Source organism: Geotrypetes seraphini, chromosome 12 (assembly GCF_902459505.1).
Source record: "Geotrypetes seraphini chromosome 12, aGeoSer1.1, whole genome shotgun sequence".
Taxonomy (NCBI): domain Eukaryota; kingdom Metazoa; phylum Chordata; class Amphibia; order Gymnophiona; family Dermophiidae; genus Geotrypetes; species Geotrypetes seraphini.
In genome coordinates this window covers 118,995,699-119,015,140 of record NC_047095.1, presented here as the reverse complement: position 1 = coordinate 119,015,140, position 19,442 = coordinate 118,995,699, and the positions used below count along the sequence as shown (strand labels likewise).

Genomic DNA, 19,442 nt, shown 5'->3' with positions numbered 1-19,442 from the left:
GTCTGTTAGGTTGAAAGGTACCAAGCTGTTAAGTGTAGAGACTGCAGGTTGGGATGTAGCAATGACCCTTGACTCAGAGTAAGCTGAAAGGGAAAAACTGGTAGAAGCAGAGGCTCCCTGGAGCTGAGTTGAAGTAGAAGGGAGTACTATGGTTGTCTGGGCCATCGAGGAGCTATCAGAATCATGGTAGCATGTTCTGTCTTGAGTTTGACAGTCTTGAGAATCAGAGGGAATGGAGGGAAGGTATAGAGAAACTGACCCGTCCAATCCAGGAGGAAAGCATCTGCCTCGAGATGCTGGGGAGAGTATATTCTAGAGCAGAACTGAGGCAGTTTGTTGTTGAGGGGGGAGGCAAAGAGGTCTATTTGAGGAGTCCCCCAGCGAGCAAACACCTGACGTAGAGGCGAGGAATTGAGTGTCCATTCGTGTGGTTGCAGAAGATGACTCAATTTGTCCACCAGACTGTTGTTCTGACCTTGAATGTAGACAGCTCTGAGAAAGATGTTGTGATGGATTGCCCAATCCCACAGCTTCAGAGCTTCTTGACAAAGGGAGTGAGATCCCGTACCTCCCTGTTTGTTGACATAGTACATGGTGACTTGGTTGTCCATCCGGACAAGGACTACCTGGTCGTGAAGAAGGTGTTGAAAAGCTTTGAGAGCATTGAAAATCGCTCTGAGTTCCAAAAGATTGCTGTGACAAAGACGATCCGCAGGAGACCAATGACCTTGGGTACGGAGACCGTCTAAATGGCGTAGATTGACGAGTCTGTTGTGAGAACCTTCTGATGAGGGAGAGTGTGGAACAGCAAACCTCTGGAAAGATTGGAAGAGAGCATCCACCAGTGGAGAGACTGCTTCAACAAAGGAGTTACTGTAATTTGTTGAGAAAGTGGATCAGTAGCTTGTTGCCACTGAGATGCCAGGGTCCACTAAGGTATGCGAAGGTGAAGTCTGGCAAAAAGTGTCACGTGAACTGTAGAAGCCATGTGACCGAGCAGAACCATCATTTGTCTTGCTGAAATTGATGTGAGATGAGACACTTGATGACAAAGGCAAATGAGGGTATCCCAACGTGGTGGAGGTAGAAACGCTCTGAGTTGGACAGTGTCCAGAGTGGCCCCAATGAACTGAAGAGATTGAGATGGGGTCAACTGGGATTTTGGAAAGTTGACTTCGAACCCCAGACATTGGAGGAACATAATAGTCTGTTGGGTAGCTGCAATAACCCCTTGTTGAGAGGGGGCCTTGATGAGCCAATTGTCCAGGTATGGAAAAACCTGAAGACCCTGGGCACGGAGGGCTGCAGCCACCACCACCAGACACTTCGTGAAGACTCTGGGGGATAAAGTGAGTCCGAAAGGAAGAATTCTGTATTGTAGATGAAGATTCCCCACCCGGAATCGAAGATATTTGTGAGAGGCTGGATGAATCGAGATATGAGAGCATAGCCAATCTCCCTGATCCTTCAGGGAATATAAGGTTGGTAAATAAAGCATCCAAAACTTCTCTTTGACTAGAAATTTGTTGAAGGCTCTGAGGTCCAGAATGGGTCGCAAATCCCCCATCTTCTTTGGGACTAGAAAATAACAGGAATAAAATCACATGTCCCGTTTGTTCAGAGGAACCTCCTCGAAAGCTTGAAGGTGAAGAAGAGCCTGAGCTTCCTAAAGAAGAAGGAGAAGTTGCAACGAATTGGAAGGACACTCTCTTGGATGGCGATCTGGAGGCACCTGAAGAAAGTGAAGTGAGTATCCCTCCCAAAGGATGGTGAGAACCCAAAGATCTGAGGTGATCATCTCCCACTGGTGATAAAATTGGTGAAGACAGACCTCCTATGGGCAGAAGAGAATTTTGATGCAGGGAGGTTGGCATGCTCAGACTGGGAATGTCAAAAAGACTGAGTAGGTTTAGTTGCAGCAGGAGTTTGAGCCTTCTGCTGTTGTTTTTGCTGGAGAGGCCTTCTAGGCAGAGGCCTGGAGAAAGCTGGTGTCATTTTTTGAGGATAACGATGTCGTGGTTGCTTGTATCGGTGAGCAGCAGGAGTCTTAGGCTTCGGCTGAATCATGGAAGCAAAAGGGCGCTCATGTTCAGAGAGGCGCTTTGTAGCAGCTTCAACAGAATCATCAAAGAGTTCATTCCCCTGGCAAGGCAAGTTGGCTAGACGGTCATGCAGATTGGGATCCATATCAACAATGCAAAGCCAGGCGAGACGGCGCATGGCTACTGCAAAGGCAGAAACTCTAGAAGAGAGCTCAAAAGCATCGTATGCGGCTTGCAGCATGAAGAGTTGAAGTTGAGACAGCGTTCTGATGATCTGTTTAAATTCAGGAAGACTTTGTTTCTCAAGAGCCGGGTAGAATTTAGGCATCAATTTGAGGAAATGATTAAAATAAGCCGTGAAAATGTAGTTATAATTGAGAATTCTGTTAGCCATCATGGAATTCTGGTATAATCTACGGCCAAACTTGTTCATGGTATAGCCCTCCCTACCTGGAGGGACAGCAGTGGAAAGCTTAGATGGATGAGCTTTCTTTAAAGAAGATTCCACAACCAAAGACTGGTGGGACAATTGAGATTTCTCGAAGCCTTTGCAAGATACTGTGCGATACCTGGATTCCAGCTTGGATGGAATGGCTGTAATGGAATAAGGAGTTTCCATATTCCTTTTTTTTTTAAAAAAAAAAATATTTTATTTATAAATTTTTCATTCTTACAATAATTTAATTGTACATAAAACTTCAATTAACACATGAAAAATTGTGATTACAAATAATTCATCTTATCACATAAAATATAACCCTCCCCCTTTTTTTCATTTCTTAAATCCATATAATATACATTCCCCTCCCCTCCCCATTCTTATATAATCATTACTAATGTGCTATGAAATCTAATCATTGGAATAATGAGTCAATGGTTCCCAAATTTTCTTAAAATTATAAATATTTCCCTGTTGTAATGCTATTGTTTTTTCCATTTTGTATATATGACAGACTGAATTCCACCAAAATGTATAGTTTAATTTGGTATAATCCTTCCAATTTTGAGTTATTTGTTGCATGGCGACCCCTGTCAATATTAATAATAGTTTGTTATTGTTTGCTGTAATCGGACTCTGAGTTCTCATTGCTGTACCAAATAGTATAGTATCATATGAGAGTCCTACATGATTTTCTAGTAATTCATTAATTTGGGGCCAAATTAGTTTCCAAAATGCATTTACACAAGGACAAAAAAAAATTAAGTGGTCTAATGTACCAACTTCTATTCTGCAATGCCAGCATCTATTAGATCTAGTACTATCTATCTTTTGTAAGTGCGTAGGGGTCCATAAAACTCTATGTAACAAAAACATCCAAGTTTGACTCATAGATGCTGACTTTGTAGATCTTAATCTCCAGGACCAAAATCGTGGCCATTGAGACTCAGATATTGTCTGACCAATCTCAATACTCCAAATATCCTTAAGTCCAGTTTTCATTTTTTTATTTAAAAATCCATTTCACAATTTGTACCATTTTGCGGCTTGGTGACCCAAGAAATCCGCCTGGAAACATAGAACCTGCATACTATATTGAGTATTAAGCACTTTCCATTCAGGGAACCCTGCCTGAATAGCTTGCTTCAATTGCAACCATTTAAAATATTGTGTTTTATTTAATCCAAATTTATGTTGCAATTGTGAAAAACTAAGCATTGTTCCTTCTGAAATAACATCATTCAATGTTCGTATACCTGCAATTATCCATTGTTTCCAGACGATTTTGTATCCGCCAATCTTGATCCTGGAGTTTACCCAAATTGATTGATTTAATGATTTAGCAATTGGTTCTGGTGATAGATTACTAATATATCTTAATGTCTTCCAAGTATCCAATAGAATTCTGTTATCCTTATATCGTCTAGGCATGTTTATACTAATTAGATGTTCTAAATGTAGTGGGAACAGGAGCCGCCATTCTAGATATAGCCAATCTGGTACATTCTCCATGAGATCTGGGAGGATCCAATACATACCCTGTCTTAGAATATAGGCTTGATGGTACCTATAAAAATTTGGAAAATTTACCCCTCCCTCCACAATTGGTCTTTGTAAAGATACTAAAGCAATTCTGGGTCTTTTCCCAAACCAAACAAACCTTGTAAGAATATTTTTTAACTTTTTATAGAATGACCCCTGAAAAAATATTGGTATCATACTCATTTGATAACAAACCACAGGCAACATCATCATTTTAATTGTTTGGACTCTTCCCCACCAAGAAAGATGTAAAGGATTCCATTGCTCACACATTTCTGTTATTTTTTTAATAAAAGTTTTTCATTTTCTTTGACTGTATCTTCAATTGTATTTTTGATAATAATTCCTAAATATTTTAATCCTTCTTTCCAAATAAATGAATATGAATCAAATAAGCCTTTGGTACAGTGAACATTAATTGGAAGAATTTCCGATTTACTCCAATTAATTTTATATCCAGAAAATTTCCCAAATTTCTCTAGAAGATTAAGTAAACTTGGAACAGTATTCCCCGGTTCTCTTAAATATAATAATATATCATCTGCATATGCAGAAAGTTTAAATTCCCAGTAAGAAAATGGGATTCCCTTTATCTCCTTAGTTTGATTAATTGCAATTAATAAGGGTTCTAAAACAATATCAAAAAGTAAGGGGGACAAAGGACATCCTTGTCTAACTCCCCTACGCAAGTTAAATCTATCTGATAAATTGTTATTAATATATAATCTTGCACCAGGAGAGCTATACAAAGTCTGAACCATTTTAATAAAACCGGGGCCTATTCCAAACCATTCCAGAGCTTGATACATATAACTCCATTCCACTCTATCAAATGCTTTTTCTGCATCTAAAGATAGCATAAAAGCTGGATCATTCAAATTTTTCACTAAATTTAAAGAGTGAAATGCTAATCTAGTATTGTTTGATGAGTGTCTTTTAGCAATAAATCCTGTTTGGTGTACATCAATAATAAAAGGAAGAGCTTTTGCCAATCTTATTGCTAATACTTTAGCAAGCAACTTACCATCTACATTTAATAAAGATATAGGCCTGTAATTTGAAACCAAGGTAGGATCCGTTTGGTTTTGGTAAGACAATAATTACCGAATCAGCCATAGTACCTGATATATTCCCATTATTTATTTGGTATTGATACAAATTTTTTTTTTTTTTAATCTTTATTCCTTTTTATTTCTTTCAACAAGTGTACAGTATTATTACAATTAATTTACATAACACACTTGGCATTCTTAAACAATATTATTATACATTGATACAAATTTAATAAATATGGTAAGATGATATTTTGAAATGTTTTATAGAATTCAACAGTATAACCATCACCACCCGGAGCGGATCCAACTCTAAGAGACTTCAATGCTGATTCTATTTCTTTTAAAGATATAGGATCTTCTAAACAGCACAGTTACTTACCGTAACAGGTGTTATCCAGGGACAGCAGGCATATATTCTCACATGTGGGTGACGTCATCTACGGAGCCCCGGCGCGGACAGCTTTTCAAGCAAACTTGATTAAAGTTTCAAGTTTGCACACTGCACCACGCATGTGCGTGCCTTCTCGCCCACTAGAGGGCGCATCCCACCTCGTGGTCCTCAGTTCCATAACTAGCAAGGAAGCCATCCCCGGGGAGGCGGGCGGGTTGTGAGAATATATGCCTGCTGTCCCTGGATAACACCTGTTACGGTAAGTAACTGTGCTTTATCCCAGGACAAGCAGGCATGATATTCTCACATGTGGGTGACCTCCAAGCTAACCAAAAAAGGGCAGGTGGGAGGATGGCAATTTAGGAAAACAGATTTTGCAATACTGACTGGCCAAACCGGCCGTCACTTCTGGATAAAGTGTCCAGACAGTAATGAGAGGTGAATGTATGAACCGAAGACCAAGTGGCAGCCTTACATATGTCCTCCATCGGAGTGGATCGGAGGAAAGCTATCGAAGCTGCCATCGCTCGGACCTTGTGCCCCGTGACTCGACCCGGGGGAGGAAGGCCAGCCTGAGCGTAGCAAAAGGAAATGCAAGCGGCCAACCAGTTAGACAGAGTGCGCTTGGAAACTGGGTGCCCTAATCGATTGGGATCGAAGGACAAAAACAATTGAGGAACCTTCCGATGAGGCCTGGTGCGTTGAAGATAGAATGCCAACGCCCTCTTACAGTCAAGCGTGTGAAGCGCCGTCTCGCCAGGATGGGAGTGGGGCTTCGGGAAGAACACAGGAAGGACAATGGACTGATTGAGGTGGAAGTCAGAAACAACTTTAGGTAAAAACTTAGGATGGGTGCGGAGAACCACCTTGTCGTGATGGAAGACAGTGAAAGGGGGGTCCGCAACCAAGGCTTGCAACTCCCCGATCCGCCTGGCGGAGGTGAGGGCAATTAGAAACACCGCCTTCCAAGTCCGAAATTTCAAGAGGGACTTGTTGAGTGGCTCAAACGGGGGTTTCATCAGTTGAGCCAGAACCACATTCAAATTCCACACGACAGACGGAGGCTTAAGAGGGGGACAAACCCTGAGTAACCCTTTCATGAAGCGTGTCACCAAGGGATGGACTGACAGAGGGCGTCCCTCCAGAGGTTGGTGGAAAGCAGAAATCGCACTGAGATGAACCCGCACCGAAGTGGTTTTCAGGCCGGAGCGCGACAAATGAAACAAATATTCTAAAACCGAGGATACCGGAACTGATACCGGATCCAGGTGAAAAGACGAGCACCAGGTGGAAAACCTGGTCCATTTCTGCGCATAGCAAAGCCTCGTCGAGATCTTGCGGGAGGCTTCCAACACCTCCTTCACCGATTGAGACAGGTCCGGAGGAGTCAGGGAACAAGAAACCAGGCTGTCAGGTGCAATGACTGCAGATTGGGATGTAACATGGATCCTTGACTCTGAGACAGCAGAGAAGGAGAGACAGGCAGGGGAAGAGGCTCTCTGGCACTGAGCTGGAGCAGCAGGGAGAACCAGTGCTGACGCGGCCACCGAGGTGCTATGAGAATCATCGTGGCCGTGGACGATTTTAGGTGTACCAACGTTCGCATGATCAGAGGGAACGGAGGGAATGCATACAGGAACCTCCCTTCCCAGTCGAGTAGGAAGGCATCCGCTTCCAGACGGTCCTGCGAGTACATCCGAGAACAATATAGTGGTAGTTTGTGTGTCTCCAGAGAGGCAAACAGATCCACCTGTGGCGTTCCCCAGCGAGCGAAGACCTCGCGTAGAACTGCTGAGTGTAGAGTCCACTCGTGCGGTTGCAGAAGTCGACTGAGTTTGTCCGCCAGGCAATTCCGTTCTCCTTGGATGTAGACCGCCCGGAGGAAGATGTTCCGGGAGGCCGCCCACTCCCAGAGGCGAAGAGCTTCGGCGCAGAGGGGCCATGACCCCGTTCCTCCCTGCTTGTTCACATAATACATTGCCACCTGATTGTCCGTGCGGACGAGGACCACTTGGTCCTGCAATATGTGAACGAAGGCTCGAAGTGCTAGGAAGATGGCTCGCAGCTCTAGCACGTTGATGTGACACTGACGGTCTTCTGTCGACCACAGGCCCTGCGTGCGAAGACCGTCGAGATGGGCTCCCCACGCGTACTCCGAGGAGTCCGTGGTCAGGACCTTGCGAAAATGCGGAGTGCGAAACAATAGCCCCATGGACAGATTTGAAGAGTCTGTCCACCAACGCAGCGATTTCCGCAAGGGCGGAGTCACCGAAATGAGGCGAGACACCGGGTCGCACTCCTGACGCCACTGGGACGCGAGGGTCCACTGAGGGATCCTCAGATGTAGTCTCGCAAACGGCGTGACATGTACCGTCGAGGCCATATGGCCCAGCAGCATCATCATGCGCTTGGCCGACACCTTCGACAGTTGAGAGACCTGGTGGCTCATCCGTACCAGGGCTTCCAACCGCTGGGTCGGCAGGTAGGAGCGTAGGCACACCGTGTCCAGCACCGCACCTATGAATTGAAGAGACTGCGACGGCCTCAACTGAGACTTTGGAAAGTTTATCTCGAACCCGAGGGTTTGCAGGAAGGCAATAGACTGTCGGGTCGCTGAGATAACCCCCTCCCTGGTCGGGGCTTTGATGAGCCAATCGTCCAGGTAAGGGAACACGTGAAGTCCACGCGACCTGAGGGCTGCTGCAACCACCACCATGCACTTCGTGAATACTCGTGGGGACGCGGCTAGGCCGAAGGGCAGTACCCTGTACTGGAGGTGGAGGTCCCCCACCTGGAATCGTAAGAATCTTCGACAGGCGGGGTGCACCGGAACATGGGTGTATGCTTCCTTCAGGTCGAGGGAGCACATCCAGTCCCCTTCCTCCAAGAGGGGATACAGAACCGGGAGAGATAGCATTCGAAACTTCTCCCGGGCCAGGAATTTGTTGAGCTTCCTGAGGTCCAGTATGGGGCGCAGGTCCCCGGTCTTTTTTGGGACCAAGAAGTAGCGGGAGTAAAACCCCGTACCCCACTGGTCCTTGGGGACCGGCTCGACCGCCCGAAGCTTCAAGAGGGCTTTGGCTTCGGTTATAAGGGTCGGTAGCTGCGAACGGTTGCAGGGGACTAAACTTGGGGGACTGTCCGGCGGCGAGGACACAAAGTTGAGCGAGTAGCCCTCTGAGACGATCCGGAGCACCCAAGCGTCTGAGGTAATCCCGGTCCATGCCTCCCGGAAGGACCGAAGACGGCCCCCGATAGGAAGGGGTTCCTGTGAAAGTGCGGAGGGGAACCCGCCCCGTCCGCTCAGCCCGTCAAAAAGAAGGCGCTGGCTTAGAAGGGCCCTGCGCCGGGGCTTGGGGTTGTCCCCCTCTGCCTCGCTGAGACGGACGTCTCGGAGGCGGTCTCGAGAAAGCCGGGGTCGACTTCTGAGGGTATCGGCGCGGCGGAGGCCGAAAGGGTTTCTGCGGCGGGGGCCTAGGTTTGGGGCGGACCAGGGATGCTAGAGAGCGCTCCTGTTCCGACAAGCGCTTGGTCGCCGCATCCAATGACTCGTCGAATAACTCGGACCCCACACAAGGCAAGTCTGCCAGGCGTTCCTGCAGGTTTGGGTCCATGTCGAGGGTGCGAAGCCAGGCCAAGCGGCGCATGGCCACCGCGAGGGCCGACACCCTCGAAACCAGCTCAAAGGCGTCGTACACTGCATGGAATAGGTACAACCGCAATTGAGACAGGTTGGACATAAACTTGTCGAATCCTGCTCTTTGGGAGTCCGGTAACGAGTTTCGATATTGAGGAAGGTCCTTCACCATACCACGCAAAAAGGAGGAAAAGGTGAAGGCGTAGTTTAGAACCCTGGTGGCCATCAGGGAATTTGAATAGAGGCGGCGGCCAAACTTGTCCAGGGTCCGTCCCTCCCTGCCTGGTGGAACCGCCGCGGAAACCCGTGAGGGCTGTGATTTTTTAAGAGCAGACTCCACCAGAAGAGACTGGTGTGAGAGCTGCGCCTTATCGAACCCTTTAGGGGGAATCGTCCTATACTTCGATTCCATTTTTGAGGGCACAGACGTGACTGTAAGAGGGTTTGACAAGTTCTTCAGCCAGGTTTGCAGAAGGACACTGTTGAGAGGGAGTCTAGGCACCTCCCTAGGAAGAATGGGGAGGTCCTGTTCCTCCAAAAATTCTTTGGAATACCGAGAGCCTACCATCAGGTCAATCCCCAGGGCTTGGGCCATGTCCTGAACGAAGGATGAAAATGAGGACGGCCTAGCCTGGGGAGAGGGGGTTCTCGACCGCCCCACCGAGGAGAGGGGGGAGGCCTCATGGGAATAATGAGGATCCCTAACCGATCCCGAATCCCAGGATCCCCTCTCGAGGGCCCTCGAGGGGGAAGGGGAAGTTGTCCTCCTCGCAGAGCCCTTGGGTGAGGACCCCGGGGTTCGTGGGACACTCTCCCGTTTCCTCGGCGAGGCGGCCCGGGAAGACTTCCCATGGGGTGAGCGGAGGAGCCTCGGGTTGTCGAGGCGCAACTCCGACACCTGCAACGCCTCGCCCCCGAACGACAAGGAACGGTCGCGCCGAGGCGAGCCTCGGGGCCGCTTAGACTTCCTCGATCGACGCCCCGTCCGGGGTCGCGTCGAGGGCGAGGCGTGTCTGGAAGACCCGGAGGAAGAGGAGGAAAGACGGCGCACTCTGCGCAACTTTTCTTTGGGCCTTATACTCCGCTCAGGGGGTTCCCCCGAGGTCGAGGTCCGGGGCGGGGCCGAGACCGAGGTGAACGGGGTCCCAGTACCCGAGACCGAGGTCGCCGAGGCCGGGGCTCCCGAGGGAGCCGAGGCCGGGGCCTCCGAGACCGAAGGCGTCCAGGCCGAGGTCGAGGCCGCCGGAACCGCAGCACGCTGCAACACTTCCAGGGCTCCCGACAGCTCCGATGAGATCAGAGCTCGGAGGAGATCCTGGAAGGCCGGAATCCCCACGAAGGTGGGGAGTTCCGAGTCCGGGGCACACTCCCTGGAGGGCGACCTCGGTCTCGAGTATTCCCTCGGGGTGTGCGGAGTCGAGGTCCGATGCGGGGCCGGGGTCGACCCACCCGCCTTGGCCTGACTCGAGGATGGCTTCTTTGCTGAAGGGGATGGAACAGAGGACTTACCCGAAGCTTGCTTCACTGACGACGCCTTCGAGGAGGAGAGCCGAGGCGAGGCCGAGGCCCCCGAGGACGCCGAGGCCGAGGTCAAGGCCGGGGCCGAAGCCGAGGCCGACGTCGAGGCCTTAGGCGGCGCGTCGACGGCGAACAATTCGGCCATTCTTGCCTTACGGCGACGGAGGGCCCTGTTTTGGAAGGTAGCACAGCGATCACACGAGTCTGTCGGATGTTCGGGCCCAAGGCAGACGATGCACCACCGGTGAGGGTCAGTGATGGAAAGCAACCTCTCGCACCGGTTGCACTTTTTGAATCCCGTAACAGGACGGGACATCCACGAAGAAAAAGAAGAAGGCCGGGAACGTACCGACGTCCCGCGGCCACGGATTCCGGGAGCCCCCGGAGTCCGATGAAAAACGAAAGACTTTTTTTTTTTTTTTTTTTTTTTTTGAAGAGAAACGAAAAGAAAGAAACAGCACCGCGAACTAATTCGAAGGAAAACAAACTAAACGCGGCAGCTAGAAGGCAAAAACACTGGAGCTCAGATCCACAGGGCTTTCTTGCTCCGCGGAAAAATTTGAACTGAGGACCACGAGGTGGGATGCGCCCTCTAGTGGGCGAGAAGGCACGCACATGCGTGGTGCAGTGTGCAAACTTGAAACTTTAATCAAGTTTGCTTGAAAAGCTGTCCGCGCCGGGGCTCCGTAGATGACGTCACCCACATGTGAGAATATCATGCCTGCTTGTCCTGGGATAATTCGTTTTATATGATCTGGAACATTTGGTCCAATAGATGAGTTTAAGAAATTTAATCCCTCTTGTTCTTTATTTTCATAAGATTCAGAAGAATATAAATCTTTATAAAATCAAGAAATTGTATTAAAATATCTTTGGTGTTAGTGTGTGTAGTGCCTTGTGTGTCTTTAATTGCAATAATCTTAGATTTCCTTTTTTTTGCTTTGAGAAAATTAGCTAATAATCTTCCAGCTTTGTTTGAATTACCATAATACTGAACTTGCTTATAGAAGATATCTTTCCTCACAAATTGAGAAGAAATCTCATTATATTTCGCTTTTACTTTTAATAAATTTTGTAATGTATTATGTTCCCATTTCTCAATTAATTAATTTTGCTTCAATACTGGAGTCATAGGAAGTCTCAATGTCTCCTTGGGTGGATGAGGCAACTCCATGTCGGCCAAGTATTCGGGGGTATACTTGGAATCAGAGTGGAGATCCAGCTGAAGAGCTTTTCCCATGTCAAAGACGAACCTGGCAAAAGAGGCAGACTTCGAGGTCGAGGCACCCTCAGGAGAAGGAGTGCGAGACTGAGGGACTACCGAATAGGAAGGAGAAGCCTCTCTGGAATACTGAGGAGATTCAGAGTCCAGGCGCACAGTGATTGAGGAAGCTGCATTACCTGCGTGAGGAGGAGTTAGTGAGTGTTTGCGCTTCAAAAACCTCAATGGTAAAATCCCCGGGGTTCGAGGGACAGAGTGGGTCGAGGCAGGAGGAGAAGGCTCCCTCGGAGGCGGTCTCGATGGAGGAGTTTTCGACCTCGATGGAGTGCGAGGAGAAGCATCCGGTGTAATAGCCCTGCGAGACTTATGCTTAGATTTAGTAGAAGTCTCAGTAGCCTTGGATAAATGAGGCACAGAAGACTCATTATCCGGAGGAGGAGAGAGTTTCTGCTGTAGAGAAGTCTCCTGAGGAAGCTTGGAAGCGAGATGCCTCGAGTGATGCCTTGATCGAGGTGGAGGAGACTGTGTCCGAGGAGTAGGTGAAGAGTCACTGGATGAAAACCGGCGAGACTTCCGAGGCTTGCCTCGAGGTGCTTCTACAGGAGTCTCAGACTGCTGCTCAGGCTGGCTCATAGGAAGCAGGGTCGAGGACGGGAGGAGATGAGCCATGACCGAGGAAATCTGAGTGGTCAGAATGGCTTTTAACATGTCCTCGAACATAGGCACCGAGACAAAGGGATCAGGTCTTGAAGGTGCAGCAGTGCGCTCCAAGGAGGGCGACCTCGATGATGAGTATTTCCGATGCCTGGAGGCACATTTAGCTGGAGGTCTGGAAGAGGCTGGCAGGACCGCAGATACGGCCTGGGATGCCTGGGACTCTGGAGGCTTCTTAGGAGTAGTACCTGAAGGAGAGACAGGAGACTTACCCATCGAGGAAGACTTCAGAGGAACTGCCGTCGAGGCCTTCGAGACCGAAGATGTAGAGGTCGAGGCCTTGGTGGAGGCAGAAGCTGGCGTCGAGGTCGAGGACTTAGATGTCGAGGCCGTCCCTGAAGCCGAGGTCGAGACCTTCTCAGACAGTTGGTCCATAGTGCCAAAAAGTTGGAGAAGCCTGGCATGGCATCGACGAAGGGCTCGAGGTTGAAGGGCAGCACAGCGCGAACAAGCATTGGGGCAGTGTTCAGGACCCAAACAAGCAATACACCAACTATGAAGATCGGTGATTGAAATGGTCTTGTTGCATTGGCTACACTTTTTACAGAACAGACTCCACAGGCTCTCGAAGCAATATGCCTTGCTTGAATTAGGGGGCAAGGCTTACTGCTGAGGCTCCTCTAAAAAAATGTGGGGAGGTGGAGGAAGTGGGGGGAGGGACCCCGCTCGAGACCCGCCGGGTTTGACACCCCCGAGGTCGGACGAACCCCCAAACAGGGTCCGCCCAAGCTCCGTCCGGCCAAAAACAGGGACAATAAACCCCCTAAACAAGTTCCAACAGCCCTTCCAAGGGAGATGGGTACAGATCACATCAACACCTGCTGGAGACTGAAAGAAGACTGAGGGAAATAGAGAAGGGAGGATAGTATATACTGTCCCAAAGTTTTGTTTTCAGTCTCCACCTGCTGGTCATGATTGGATATATACCCATTCGTAAAGATTAACCTCTACTGGTCTGGAGAGTGCTAAAGAATGGAGTAGATTCTGCGTCATTCAAGGAGGAAAGTGTTTATGAGCAATTTGAAAAACTGAAGGTGGACAAAGCGATGGGACCAGACGAGATCCATCTCAGGATAATAAGGGAGCTCAGAGAGGTTTGGTGAGTCCTATCAAAGACTTGTTCAACAAATCTCTGGAGACTGGAGTAATTCCTGGGGATTGGAGGAGAGCGGATGTGGTCCCTATTCATAAAAGTGGTCACAGGGATGAAGCAGGAAACTACAGGCCGGTGAGCCTCACTTCAGTTCTTGGAAAAATAATGGATGTGTTGCTGAAAGAAAGGATAGTATACTTCCTTGAATCTAATGGGTTACAGGATCCGAGGCAACATGGCTTTACAAAAGGTAAATCGTGCCAAACGAACCTGATTGAATTTTTTGATTGGGTGACCAGAGAGATGGATCAAGGACATATGTAGATGTAATTTACTTAGATTTCTTTTCTTTTTTTTTTTTAAATTTTATTTATTGAATTTTTCAATTTTTACAATAGTTGAAATTCAAGTGATATAATTAATTACTATATATCATTGTATCTATCATTAATACAACTTAATTTATAAAACAGTATATATTATATATAATCAAAAGTTATACATCCCTCCCCTTTTTCCAATTAATGATTCTAAAAATTATATATATCCCACCCCTTTTCTATATAAGTATTATAATTGTGCTAAGAAATCTAATCATTAGAATAATTAGTCAATGGTTGCCAAATTTTATTGAAATTATGAAAGTTCCCGTGTTGTAATGCTATTACTTTTTCCATTTTGTATATATGACAGACAGAGTTCCACCAGAAAGTATAATTTAATTTGGTATAGTCTTTCCAATTCTGAGTTATTTGTTGCATGGCGACTCCTGTCAATATTAATAGTAGTTTATTATTGTTTACTGAGATTTCAGCAAAGCCTTTGATACAGTTCCTCATAGGAGGCTGTTGAACAAACTTGAGGGGCTGAAGTTAGGACCCAAAGTGGTGAACTGGGTTAGAAACTGGCTGTCGGAGAGACGCCAGAGGGTGGTAGTTAATTGAAGTCGCTTGGAGGAAGGAAAGGTGAGTAGTGGAGTCCCTCAGGGTTCAGTGTTGGGGCTAATCCTGTTCAATATGTTTGTGAGTGACTGGCACAGCTTACCAACCACCTGCTGGAGACTGAGAACAGACTGGTTATATAGAGGGAAGCACAGCTATTAGAATTATAGCCAAATGTTTTGTCTCAGTCTCCACCTGCTGGTCATGGTGAGCTATTACCCATCAGTGAACTGTACCGGTCTGTAGAGACACTAAAGAAATTCTCTTTCCTAAGATAGACATGCCATTAATGTAAAAAGAGAATCTTCTGCTTCCTTAGTAGGTGCAGAAACAAGTAATCAACTTGAGCTCTTCTCACCTGGTGATCCGCCAGTGGCTGACCCCTGTGCGGGGGAGGACCCTGCTCCACCTCCACACTCCAGGCCACTTTGACAGGGGGTTTTTCTTCCTGAGCAGCCCCCTTCTTGTTCTCTCCATTGTCTGGGCCACAGGACTGCTGCTGTTGCTTCTCAGTACTAGGAACTAGTTTCTCTCTGTAGGCCAGAAGTGTTTCATTACAGCTCAAGTACTTAACATTTTCCCCTTCACATTTCTCCAATGTTATGCTATTCAACCAACATGACTCATTCATATGCAAAGAGCAAGCCAGTGAAACTGTTTAAATTCCACAAAAGATGGTAGCATCACGGTCCTGTATTCAGCTATGGAACAATGGGAATCGTGACGAGGTCATCGAGTTCCACATGAAAATGAGTGCACATAACTACCCAGGAGTGAACAAATGTGCTATTGGGCAAGCTGGATAGCCCACTGTGTCTTTATCAACCATCGTTTACTAGAATTATTGTATAAAAAGGGTAAGTGTCCTAGTTCTGCTTTCTGCCGAGAAACTGACAAGGCTTAATCTCTCCGAATAGTTAAGAATGGGTGGAAACATCAAGCATCCCTGTCACTTTGTCCAGACAGCACAGCCTCTCAAGCTATTGGCATTTCTCTTCTTGCAGGGGAACAAGCCAGAACTATTGCCAGTCTTACCGGCTCTCAGTCATCTCTGAATCAGAGTCCCTCCCATCCTCCTCATCACTGAATTTCAGTTTTTCTGTGTAATCCACTTCTTCGTGAGCACCTGTAAGAGAAAAGCAAGGAATGGGAATAAATGACCACAGTGAGCATATGACACATATACAAAGATCTCAGTCTTGGCATGACAAAAGGGTTAATCTTTTGTGCAGTAATAGGGAGGTGCTTTCTCTGTTCTACCTACCTGCCCAGCCATCATCCATCTCCTGGTCCAGTTCATCAAACTCCTTCAAATCATCCTGCTTTAGGATGGAGGGCCGGCTGACCGCTTCTAGTGAACGCATGGGGCCCTGTGAGGGCCTGGGCCCTGCAAGCCGGGGGATCCTGCTATAAAAGAAAAGAACTCAATTACAGATTTAAGGGACGTGCATGAACTATGAGGGTCATTTCATAAATAATGCACACTATTCTTTTTATTTACATGTTTGGGGTTTTTTTCAAGTATTTCTTTACAATCCTTCAATATAGTCTCCCTGCTTTGCAATGACCGAGTCCCAACATCCGGGAAGCTTCATTATTCCATCCAAGACACCGTTTTTGTTCAGTTGTCGAATGTAAAGCTCTTCCAGAGATGAAAAACGATTTCCACACATAGGTTGTTTCAACTTTGGAAAAAGGTCAAAGTCTGGTGGACTCATGACTGGACTTGTAGGGAGCATGAGGTAACACCTCCCAGTCGTATTTGCGTAGTTTTTCAATAACGACATTCCCTACGTGCGGGCAAGTGTTGTCGTGAAGAATGAGTAGCCCAGCCAAGAGCAACTGAGGTCGGGTTTTGTGCATTTTTCTATGGTATACTGATGTCGGTGTAATTCCTGTGGTTTCAGAACGTTCTTTGCATGTCGCACGACGATCTTGTTAAAGAGCATCAGCCATGAGTTTCACACATCGTTCATCGGTTGTTGATTTCGGCCTTCCTGGTCTTGTATCATCATCTATGCTCACACGACCCCTCCGAAAACGAGTTGCCCACCGAGAAACTGTACTACAGTCCACTGTTAACTCACCACAAACTTCACGTAACGCACGGTGGATTTCTGTCAGGTTTTTGCCATGTAGAGTTTCAATCTTAATGTACAACCTCTGATCGTTAACAGACACAGTACCCGAGACACCTGTAGCTTTCATTTCCCACACTTGTCACAGCCACACTATGTAGCACACGTCCTACTGCTTCAAGCACTGAAGTGAAAGTAAAACAAGGTTTACTGCAATTGCATCATCCACTCCCCAATGTTGCCAACCTGTGCATTATTTATGAAATGACCCTCGTATATCCTCTGTCTAAAAGCCAGGCTAATCAAAACTCTTAATTCCTGTTCAGATTTTCATGCAACCTTGATAAAATAACTGAATAAGATAAACTCCGAAAAACTGATGCATAAATATATAGTGTCATTAAAACACTAAGTCATCTTTGTTCATGTTTTTGCAAAAACCAATAAAATACAGAGATTAAAAATACAAGTCCATATGATACCCGCAGAATACAAGTCTATATGATACCCGCAACCCCATAGGCCAGTAGCTGCAATTCTTAAACAGTTCATTTTGCCCAGGATACTCACTTCTGGACCTCTGAGGCTGGGTAACGGTAAGGTCCCTGCGGTCCATACGGAGGAGGGAACGGCAGATACGGGGGATACATCTGAAAGGAAAATACAACTGCTAATACCAAGGGTATGAGAGAAGGACAACACTCATCTCTCCTAAGTAGAGAATGACACAGGGAAAAAATCTGTTCCCGTCTCTGTGAGCTAGTCCCTGTCACCGTCCCATGTCCACGAGCTCGGTCCCCGCAAACCATCTGAGCCCATCCACACAAGTCTCGAATAGTTTTATACTGAACTTATTTTATTAAAGTATAAAAAGAAACAATATTCTGTACAATTGTCATTTTATAAATCAAAGTTCTGGCTGCTGAACTAGAGAAAGAGATGTTCAGCTGGCAGGGCTTTGTTTATAAATGTTTATCAACATAACTGATATACTATTTTATCCTACTTTACCCATCTTCTTCCCTCCACTCCCCCCATAGTCTGGCATCTCTCCCTTCCCCATTTCCCTTAAGCACCTTCTCCCCGCTCTCCACTTCTCTTCCCCATTTCCCTTCAGTGTCTTCTCCCTGCTCTCCACTTCTCTTCCCCATTTCCCTTTAGCATCTGTTCCTCTCACCCCCCCTTATTTCCCTTCAGCATGTGTGGTCCAGGAGCCCCCCTCCCTCCCGTTCGCCCTAAACCTACCCATGTTCATGCTCATCTATAAATAAGTGCTATCGAAGATATGTGTTACAGAAGAACACATTGGCACATATCTGGCATTTGACAACAATGTGCCTGAATTCCAATCATTTACACACATAATAAGTACAAAAATGTTAAGAATCTTCTTCATATATAACTCTCCTAGTGTCTGAGTTATGAGATCTGTCGCTGGAAAAGTACAGAAATAACTATCCCCATTGGACAGCAGCACTCTGTGGATGAAATGCAAAATCTGTCCTTTGAAATCTTTTTTTTTTTTCCAAATTCTTTATTCATTTTTTCATCTTACATCAAGTGCACAATATAGTCCTTGAGTATGTGCAGATGCATGCTCAAGGCAGGCAGGCAGAAGCCGGAAGATCTTCTAGGCACAATCTGTGCCTGTGCTAGACGGGAAGAGGGGGGGGGTGTAAGTTTAAGTTATTCGGGTGGGGGGGCCAGTTCGTGCGGGGGGGGGGGGGGGGGCGGATTATGCTCGTAATCCAAGGTACCGCTGTATTATTGTACTTTCTTTCATGTCATTTATTCTTATAACCAAATGAATGTTTCAGAAGTGTTCCTTCTCCTTTTTAAGTTAGATACCTACAACCAGGCAACACTATACATCTACCTCCCTCCCTTCATCTTACTGTGGTGATTTTCTGGGGGGGGGGGGGGGGGGGGGTTCATATCCCAGCTGCCCAAGCCAGCTTTCATCATGAGCCGGCTTTCATCAAGTCGCATGTGGCTGCAGCAACTTCTTGTTTCCTTTTTTCTTTCCAAATCTTTATTCATTTTAACATATACATCAAGTGTACATTAAAATATGAACACAACATATTACATTATCACTTGATAATTCCATAACAATATATAACTAAAAGATTTATATCCCACCCCCATCTCATATCTATACATGAATAATATAATTCCTATGTATATTAATCAATTAAATTATGCACATATATATTAAATTATCATAACCCACTCATCCCCCATTCCCCCCCATTCTTGGCTCGGGCAGCTGGGAGACGAAAAAACCCCCAGAAAATCACCACAGTAAGATGAGAGGAAGGGAGGAAGGAGGGGAAGGGAGAAGTATGTTTCCCAACCTTAATTGCGGAGACAAGGCCATTCACCACCCCATGGAGCGGTGAATGGCCTTGTTCCCATACCTGCGGCAACAACGACTTTTTCTCCCACCATTTCAGCGGGTTACCCGCAGCTAGCCAATTTGATTTTGTCACCTTATGTCCTCCCATTGTTTATCTGTACTTACGAAGGGCGGCATCATCCCCCGGTAGGGCGGGAACTGGGCTGGCACGGGCTGCGGCAGGCCCATCCCAGCTCTGGGCACAGCCTGGTTCCCGTGGGAGGGCCCCCCCCGGTATGTCCTCTGGCAGAGGCTCCCGGCCCTCGCCTTCCGTCGGGTTCAGGCTCCGCCCGACCCCGCCGTCCCTCCAGCTGGTAGCATCTGTGAAGGAGATGACATAAGAGGCAAAAACTCAGGCATTGCACCTGGTAG

At 46.9% G+C, this 19,442-nt stretch overlaps 1 protein-coding gene across 1 annotated transcript in view; it reads right to left on the bottom strand.

The window, feature by feature from the left end:
• PRRC2A (proline rich coiled-coil 2A) overlaps positions 1-19,442 on the bottom strand; it is a 128,399-nt gene that overhangs the window by 75,179 nt on the left and 33,778 nt on the right. The window contains 6 exon segments of the mRNA XM_033915978.1: positions 14,953-15,127; positions 15,630-15,720; positions 15,859-15,998; positions 17,243-17,322; positions 19,197-19,307; positions 19,309-19,391. Of these exon segments, the coding sequence (XP_033771869.1) occupies positions 14,953-15,127; positions 15,630-15,720; positions 15,859-15,998; positions 17,243-17,322; positions 19,197-19,307; positions 19,309-19,391 (680 nt within the window).